The sequence below is a fragment of the Kogia breviceps genome, chromosome 7 (genome assembly GCF_026419965.1).
Source record: "Kogia breviceps isolate mKogBre1 chromosome 7, mKogBre1 haplotype 1, whole genome shotgun sequence".
Lineage (NCBI taxonomy): Eukaryota > Metazoa > Chordata > Mammalia > Artiodactyla > Physeteridae > Kogia > Kogia breviceps.
The window spans coordinates 19084849-19094039 of NC_081316.1; the positions used below are offsets into that span (position 1 = coordinate 19084849).

Below are 9191 nucleotides of genomic sequence, written 5' to 3' on the forward strand. Positions count from 1 at the left end.
AGCGGCCATGGCTCACGGGCCCAGCCGCTCCACGGCACGTGGGATCCTCCCGGACCGGGGCACGAACCCGCGTCCCCTGCATCGGCAGGCGGACTCTCAACCACTGCGCCACCAGGGAAGCCCGGGATTTCTAAACAAAGTAGATCTCTCTCTTTCTCTTTCTCCACACATGTGCACGTCTATGCACAACCAGGAACACACGAACACACAGACATGCACACACTCACGCACACACACACACAGGCACAGGAACATATCCACACACACGCACGCATTAGCGTCTTCTTTCCATCCACACAAACCATCTATCAGTTTCAAAAAAATACTGACTTTCAAACCCAGGGGATTAAAATGCATCTTTCGGCCAGTTTCTCAGAATACAATCTTTTTTTTTTTTTTTTTTCAGGCTCAGAGGCGCTCCACGGCATGTGGGATCTTCCAGACCGGGGCACGAACTCGTGTCCCCTGCATCGGCAGGCGGACTCTCAACCACTGCGCCACCAGGGAAGCCCTCAGAATACAATCTTATATCTGAAAACATCGATTTGGCACGGACTCTGCCATCATCATAAGCAAATACGTGCAAGTAAAAACTGCAAGTGTTTCCTCAGGCTGCATCATTATCTGTTAAACAACAAAGTAGAATAAAATACTTTAATGTTTTGATCACACACGTCCCCCGCCCCCATTGTCCCACGGCTGCCCTGCAGGGAGACGCCTCATTCGCCCGACGTGGGTGGTTGGGGTCCTCCTGGCCGACGTAAACCCACAGGTGTCCCGGTTTCAAGCAGCCCCCTCCGAGCCACGACGCGGGGCCCCTAGCTCCGACGTGACCCTTGTTTGAGAGAAGCAGGAAGAGTTGAGAACGTGTTCTGTTGGCCCTGGAAACAGCAGCCAGCCCTGATGCAGCCAGGGGCAGGGCAGAGGAGAGTCTGAGACGGATCCCTGCACACACTGGGTCAGCCTTGACCGTGGACACAAGGCGTCCGTCGGCTGGTCCGCACCCTCCAACCAGGAGGCCTGAGCTCGGAGCTCAGCCGTGGGGCAGGGATGCTCGAAGCCTCCGCTCCCCAGGCCGGGGCTAAGCCCGGCCTCCCCGGACCCGCAGCCTCCTCCGCTGCCGCCGCCGTCAGGGCTGGGGGGCCCCGCCTGGAGGCCGGGACGGGCTGCCACGGAGCCCGGCCGCGGCCTGGAGCAGCCTCACCATCTCGTGGTCCTTGTGGTCCAGCACCCGAGGCAGGAACAGCGAGGACTTCTGCGTGCGGCGCGTCTTGTAGCCCCTGCGGGGCCGGCCCTTGCCGTTCACAGACACGTACCACAGTCTCTCGGCGCTGGGCTGGCGCCGGGCCCCACGCCCGCCGGGCACTGTGCGGTACAGCCGGGAGGCGTACGTGTTGTAGCCCAGCTCGTGGATGCGCTCCACGAATTCACACTCGGCGTTGTAGCTCTCCTGTGGGGCGACCAGGGGCCAAGGTCAGTGGCACAGAGGCCCGAGGACGTGGGCAGGGAGGGACGCCCTTAGCAGGGGTCTGTGCCAGCCCGGGGCAGCGTGGGGAAGGTGGGTCCCTGCCCTCTTGGAGGCGGTGTCTGGAGGGGCAAAGGCACAAACTCAGAATGTAAAAGGAGCTTTCACCAGTGTCCCCGCAGGCGGCTGTGGGGTCTCTCCAGTCAGGGGCTAGAGGAGGCGTGGGTATGCCTTATGCCAGCTCAGCTGTGCGTGGAGGGCATACCAAGGGCCATCCCCCAAACTGCTTCCCTCCCCGCACGCTACCAAGGGGCAGGGCTGGGGGCGCAGGGAAAGCTGCGCAGAAAGACTGGCCTTCCCTCCTGGGACTGACTGCGGCGCTGGAGCAGGGGACCCTTGGGGTCCGTCTCCATCTGCGGGGTGTGGGGGGGGAGGGGGGCAGCTGCTGAGTGCAGGTGGCCCAGCGGACTGCAGCCCCACTCTCAGGGGTCACAGGCTGCTTGGGGCCAGGTCCACGCATTGGGAAGCTTGGGACCCCCAAAGACCTCAGGAAGCAAGATGTTAAGCACCGAACGCCTCTTCCCAATGACACAGGAGCCCAGAGACAAGGCTGGAGAGCTTTGGTTGAATCGGGCTGGTGGTGCCTCCCCTATAACTCCCACCCCTCCTCTCTGCTCTCCACACCCTCAGTGGAGGCCCAGAGCTCCTTGGGTCTGAGTACGGACTCCATTGCCCGAGACCAACTTCCAGACTTTACAGATGGGGAAACTGAGGCCCAGGGGTGGTGCCAGACCCCAGATCACAGAGGAATCTGATGCCCTTCTGGCCTGTGCCCACCCCCTGCCCTCTGGGGTGGGTGGGCTCAGGGCAGACCTGCCCCACCCCCATGCCGGGCATGCTGCATTAGCATCTAATCCTCCACCCCTTCAGCTCTCCCCCCCACCCCCGCCGAGTTTCCGTGAAAAACTCAGCGGCTGAACCAACTCTCCTCCCAGGCCCCTCTGTCCTGGAGAAGGTTCGCCCTCCAGGGCTGAGGCCCATCGCCCGGGGGCCCGGGCGGGCTTCTGCTCTTTGCTGGGACAATTGGGGGGCCACCAAAGGGGTAGAGTCCTGTGAGCCTCAAAGGGCAAGGGGCTCAGGACCTATGGAAGGGGTTCTCGGGGGCAGGGCATTTGTTTGTGTCTTGTAGGGGGTCCTGGGTTGGGGGTCTAAGATCACCTGGAAAAAGGCATCGCAGACTCACCGTGACAGCAGTTCCCAATGGCAGTCCCGTCCCTGCGGTCCCACCTCAGACTCTGCTCCACACGTGCCGCCCCCAGAGTCCCCCCAGCCCTGGGCTCCACCAGCTAAAATTCCATTTGTTGCTGTCAGCCTGCGCCCCCGCCCCGCCCCCGGGGATGCTGCTCTTCCTGCTTGGCCTCGCCAGCACCTGGGGCTCTTGTTCCGGGAGAGCCGGCGGGGGCAGGGCAGAGGTGGGGACCAGGCAGGGCGCACGGAGCGGCAGATACCTTCCCAGAGGGGTGACATTTGGAGGGGAGGGCATTTGGGAGCAGGAGCACCGCACGCACTGAGAGTACAGGTAAAGGCGTGGGCAGGGGTGGTCAGCGGCAGGGCCCGCCCCGGAGGACCAAGGGCTCCAGAGCCTGCGGTGGGGACACGGGCCGTGGAGTGACCGTGGGTGGTAGGAGCAGACGGTGCTCTGGGGGTTTCCTCCGTGAGCTGAGCTGAGGAATCTGGGTGATAATCTGTGGGTCACGGGGAGCTCTCAGAGGCCGTCACGTGAGTGGATTTTCATTTTAGGAAGATCCCTGAGCAGGTACCTAGCATAGAGTATGACATATGGTAAGTGCCTAGGACAGTGAGGAGTGAAGGAATGAATGCCAGATGGATGGATGGAAGGATAAGTGGATGGATGGATGGGTGGATGGATGGGTGGATGGATGGATGGGTGGATGGATGGATGGATGGGTGGATGGACGGATGGATGGATGGATGGACGTTGACGGATGGATGGATGGATGTTGATAGGTGGATGGATAGATGGATGGATGGATGGAAGGATAACTGGATGGATGGATGGATGGATGGATGGATGGATGGATGAATGGGTGGATGGGTGGATGGGTGGATGGATGGATGGATGGACATTGACGGATGGATGGATGGATGGATGTTGATAGGTGGATGGATGGATGGATGGATAGATGGATGGAAGGATAAGTGGATGGATGGATAGATGGATAGATGGATGGATGGATGTTGACAGGTGGGTGGATGGATGGATGGATGGATAAGTGGATGGATGGATGGATGGATGGACGTTGATGGATGGATGGATGGATGTTGATAGATGGATGGAAGGAAGGAAGGAAGGATAGGTGGATGGATGGATGGATGTTGATAGGTGGATGGATGGATGTTGACAGGTGGGTGGATGGATGGGTGGACTGGAAGGAGGAGACCCTGGAGGCCAGTAGCTGGGTCCCAAGGCTACTGTGATGGTCCAGCTGGGAGATGATGAGGGCCTGAGTTTAAGGGCACTGGCCACAGGAATAAGGCAGAGGGGGGCAGAAAGTGAAGAGAGAGATTCAGGAAGTATATTCAAGGACTTGGAGATGGACTGAATGTGGGGCTGAGAGAGAAGGAGGTGTCCACCCGGACTCCCAGCTGACCTTGGGCTTGAGTGAGTGGCCGGTGGGGTAACAATTACGGCAGAGGCGTCAGGGAAGTTGCTGGGTTCTGTTGGGCTGTGCTACCCTCTGCCAGGGCGGTCTCTGTCCTCTGCTGTCAGGACATTTTGGGGGCATCTATAACTCAGAAGGGAGATCAGGGCTGGAATTGGGGGCTGTGAGGGTGCAGGGGCCACTGACTCACAGAGTGCATGAGCTACCCTGGAGCGTGGGAAGCGGGGTGATGGCAAAGACCAGGGAACTGAGACAGCCGAGAGGCAGGGCAGTGGGGGCAGCACTGGCAGGAAATTGGTGGCTGCGGGATGGGGACCGGGGGCAGGTGGCAGGGATGGCACCCAGGCTGCCTCACCCCCCAGGTTATCTGCAAAGCGGTGAGGCCTTCCCTGCCCGGTGCTCTGAAAAGTTCCACCCCGTCCAGCTAGACCTCCTGGCTATCCCGGGTGGGCCCAAGAACCTCTTCTCCGTCTCCAAAGCCACCGCTGTCAGCTCTCAGGGACAGAAGCCACGGGGAGATTCTGACCCACTGGGATCCCCCAGGGCACGTTTTGTTCCGTCCCCCAAAGCCCTGCGCCTGGGTCTTCCATGGAAGAGATGGCAGAGACCTGAGGTTTCCTTCCTGATTCAGCCCTACCTGCCCCACTCTGTGAACTTTCCCAGCGTGAACAAAGGCCCCTCTCTGGTCCGTAAGACCTGCACGAGCACTGCAGGCTAGCAAGCTGTGCCCTCTGCATAAGGGATGGGGGCAACTGTGGGTGGTCTGAGACCATTTCAGGGAAGAGAAAGTCAGTTCTGCTCACTTGACACTGGAGCCGCAGGGCCGGAGGCGTCTGGAGAGCCACCGTCCACCTCAAGAAAAGTCAGACCAGACCCTGGGCTAAGGGTGTGTCCTTATAAACCACGACAGGTGTCTGCAGACTCCAGAAGTACATACATAAAAGGCTGGGCATCCGAGGGTCCCTCCTCTCAGACACAGCTTTTTTTTTTTTGCTCCGGACGCGCAGGCTCAGCGGCCATGGCTCACGGGCCCAGCCGCTCTGCGGCATGTGGGATCTTCCCGGACCGGGGCACGAACCCGCGTCCCCTGCATCGGCAGGCGGACTCTCAACCACTGCGCCACCAGGGAAGCCCACCTCTGCAATTCTTGATCGCTCTTTGCCTGATTCCAGAGGGGCGGGGACATGTTGGTGTGTGATTCCCCTGCAAACACGACTGAATGGAGAAAGGTAACTGCAGGGAGATGGTCCTCGGCTGCGTCGTCTAGGTGACGTGTGGATGGAAAACCTCTCACTGCTCAGGGAGTATCAGCCAAATGGCATGTAATGACTAGTTGGAAGTAGCAAATTTCCCAGTACATGTATTTCACTCCATGCATTCCCTGCCCTTGGGGGAGGGGCACTGCCAATGCCCACAGAGTTACAGGACACTTCTTGTTGCAGAGACCCCGGCAGTGCATAGACTGGGCTCCAAGCCTGTGTGTCTGGGACCTGGGTCCTGTCTCCCTTCCTCTTGCTTCCCTTTTATGAACTCACAGCTCTTGCCTTTCCACCCTTGGGAAGACCCGGCTGTGCCGCGGCTGAGCTCTCTCCCAGGAGAGCTCTGGGGGAGCCCACAGAAGAGCTTTTGCCCAACGCACATCCTTGCTTCATCCCAAGGCCCGCTAGAGTCCATTTATCTTGGTAGAAATTTGGGGGACAATCTCTCCCCTACTCTCAGCTACCTTGAAGGTGACCACAGGACGGCCGGAGGAACATTTTCTAACCAGGCAGCACTGGAGAACATAGGACGTGTCTACCCACCAGCCAAGAGCTGCCTCTAAACAGAAGCAGCCATAAGAGCATTGGTCGAGGGGCCACGGGACCTGGGGTTCTGGTCCCAGCTCGGTCCTGCATGTCCCCGGACAAAGCATCCAACTGCCCATGTCCCCTTATGTCCTCTGATGTGATGTTCAAGGGGGATGGCTGGTCCACCTGTGCCCACCGTCCCCACGTGAGCAACTGGACTCACCGAAGCATAGAGCCGTCCCTTCTTGTTCATGGCCAAGTACCGCCCGGAGAAGAGCCCCTTGATGGCCACAACGCCCACCTCCACTGCTGTTATCTCCAGGATACCTGGGAAGAGTCAGGAAGGCCCATCACTCCCTCCACCCCCTCCCACAAAGCCCAGAGGGGAGGGCTGAGCCCCTGATGGCCCTGCCCAAAGCCAAGCCCCGCTCCGGGAGGGGGCGGTGAGGGCAGCACACGCCCAAAGGGGGTGACTTTGGAAGTTCAGGGCAGGGAGAAACGCCTGGGTGGGAGGTGCAGGAGAAAAACTCAAACCTGGGAGGGAAATAATATAACTAGTATTTCTCCATGCTGACTCTGCAGGACCTGGAGCCTCTCCGCTACTCGGTGAGCTAGTTTCATGATGGGCCAGACAAGCAAGCTGAGACTGCGGGGCTGTGTGACTTGCCCAAGACCGTGCACAGGTGTCGGAACTGGGATTCAACCCCCTGCTGCAGATAGCGGTGTCTGCACTCCGCTGCTCGCTGGCACCACTGGAGTGCTAGGAGAGGCCCGGGAGAGGAAGCTGGGTCCTTGGTGAGGTGAGCTGATAATGGAATCCACTGGCGTATTTTGGGTGCCACCCCAACCCGCTGGCAACGTACGTGGGCGTGAGATCATTGTCTCGGGCCTGTATGCAGGTTACAGGATGTTGGCAGGAAGCCGGGTTAGACCCCGGAGCTCACAAAGGGAAGCCACCCGCGCTCACCGCTCTCCACTGAATGTAAGAAAGGTGAAATCTCCCCCGACGCCTCCCTTTTGGACCCGAAAGCACTATTTTCCAGGGGCCTGCAGCGAAGCCCCAGGTGGGGCCATCCGAGGAAGGGCTGGCAACAGCCGGTGCCCTCTCCAGGGGGCGCATCTCCGGCAGTGCGTCTGGTCCCGAACACGTCAGCCATCACAGGGCCCAGACGCGGGCCGCCGGAGGCTTGTGCGGAGCGCACGCGGGTGCAGGATGCGGGCCTCTCGCGTCCCCGGGACGCAGGCTGGGTGGATTCCGCGGCGCCGGCCCGAAAACCAGAGAAGCGCGCATCTGGATGCGGGACGGGGGCGGCTGCAGGCGCGCGCCCTCCTCCCTCAGCCTATGGGCTGCCCGCCTTGGATGCCTCAAGAATTTGGATGCTCTGCGACTCGAAGGGGGAGGCTGGATTTGGAGAGAAACGAGGTATCGCACTAGGCGAGCGCAGGCGCTCCCGTAACCCCGTCCTGAGCGCAGGGACGTCCTGGCAACATTTGGCTCCCACCGCGCGGCTCCGGAGGCGTCTGCCGAAGACGCCTTCGCAGGACTGCGGCTTTCCCGGGGGAAGTAGAGTTTTCCGGCCGCCGCCTTGAATCCACCGCACCACTTCCTGCGCCCGGGGAGGGAGCAGAGCGCGGGTCGCAGCGGAGGACCCCCGAGACCCCGGCCACACTCCCACGCTCCCCAATGAGTTCCCGCCTCGGGCCTCCTGCTCCCCACCGAGCGGAGCTGCTTCGAGTGCCCCGGGCCTTGCGCTCGTCCAAGGGTGGCCGAAGGAACCAAACCTTGGAGCCTCGCGGGACTCCGGCTCCAGCGCAGTCCTGGCGCGGGTCCGGCTGCTGGGCGCGGTGAAAGTGTATCTGCGCCCCCAGACCCAGGCAGACGCCCCTGCGTGCTCCTAAGCCGCAACCCGCGGCCCCCCACCCGGCGGCCGGGGCGCGCACCCGGCCTGTCTCTCTGCGGCCAAAGGTAGAGGCGGGAAGGCTGGGGATTCCGGCCTGGGGACACGATTCTCTATCCGCGCGGCCGCCTCCCCAGAGCCCCGCTCTGTCTGGGCGAGTGTCCTCCGGGCAGAGGCGGCGCGGGGCGGCCGCGAGCCGCGAGGGCGGAGGGGATGACGGGGCGCCCCGGGTCGGCCGGAGGAGGAGAAATCGTCAACATAATAAAGAGGATGATAAATGCCTTGTCCAGGGCCTTTTCTCCGAAAAACTCAAAGGGCTCAAACTTGGCAGGACCTCCGAACCCAGCCGAGCAGGGAGCCCCCGGGCGGCCTACCTCGCGGCCCCTCGGACGAACGGGCGGGGTTGGGGGCAGGCGCGGCCAGGCCAGCCGGCCCGACGGCGGGCAGCCACCGCCCCCGAGCCCTCTTCGGACGTGTCCCGCCCCCTCCCCCAGCTCCACTCTCGCTCTTCTCCCGGACGCTGAGGGAGGCCAGGGGACCCCGGCGGCATCCCTCTGGCAGCAGGGCCGCTCTGCGTTCCTGGGCACCCTTCGCGCACCAACCCCTCCTGGGCACCGCTCCTCCCCGGGGCTGCCCCGCGCGCCGCCGCGGGGCCGCACACTCACTGTAGGCGCTGTTCTCTAGGCTGCCGTTGACGCGGCCGCTCGGGTGAAGCTGGAGGTGGTACTTGGTGGCGCAGTAGAGCTTGCGGCGCCGGGGCGCCCCGCCGAGGTGCTCGTAGACTCCGCCGCGGCCGCCCGCATCGCGCCGCGGCCGCGCCCCGGGGCCCGCGGCCGGCCAGCCGGGCTCCAGCAGGCTGAGCAGCAGAAGCCAGATCAGGCCCATCGTGGCATCGCGCCCGCCCCGCGGCGGCGGCGGCTGCAGCAGAGCGCGGCGCCCATGGAAGGGACGGCGGCGGAGCCGGGGCGAGACGCTCGGAGCCGGCTCCGCGGGGTGGGGGGAGGGGAGCGGAGAGGAGGGGCGGGGGCGGGGGGGAGAGAGAAAGAGAGATCCTTTAATTTTCACCCGGGATCGGGTGAAATTTCCGTTGCTGCGCAAAGAGCTGAAAGAAAAGACGGTTGGGCAACAAAAGGCCGACGTGGTCCCCAGGCGGAGGCGCGGGAGGGGCGGGAGGCCGGGCGGGAGGCCGGGCGGGTGGGGAGCCCGGCGGGGCGCGGGGTTCGGGCCGGCCGCCGCCAGCGCACACCCGACCCCCGCGGCCAGCCGTCGAGCCGCGGCTCCGCTCCGCCGCGCGGCCCGCGCCGCCGTGCGCCCTCCCGGCTCTGAAAGGTCCCTTCCCCGCCCCTCCCCCGCCCCC

At 62.8% G+C, this 9191-nt stretch overlaps 1 protein-coding gene across 1 annotated transcript; it reads right to left on the reverse strand.

The window, feature by feature from the left end:
• Window positions 1–1129: 1129 nt before the first annotated feature.
• On the reverse strand, window positions 1130–8719 carry FGF3 (fibroblast growth factor 3). Its single transcript, XM_059068227.1, has 3 exons — window positions 8500–8719; window positions 6160–6263; window positions 1130–1450 (listed from the first exon to the last, which is right to left on the reverse strand). Exons 1-3 carry the CDS (start codon window positions 8717–8719, stop codon window positions 1130–1132), a joined length of 645 nt encoding a protein of 214 aa, XP_058924210.1.
• Between the last annotated feature and the right edge of the window lie 472 nt (window positions 8720–9191).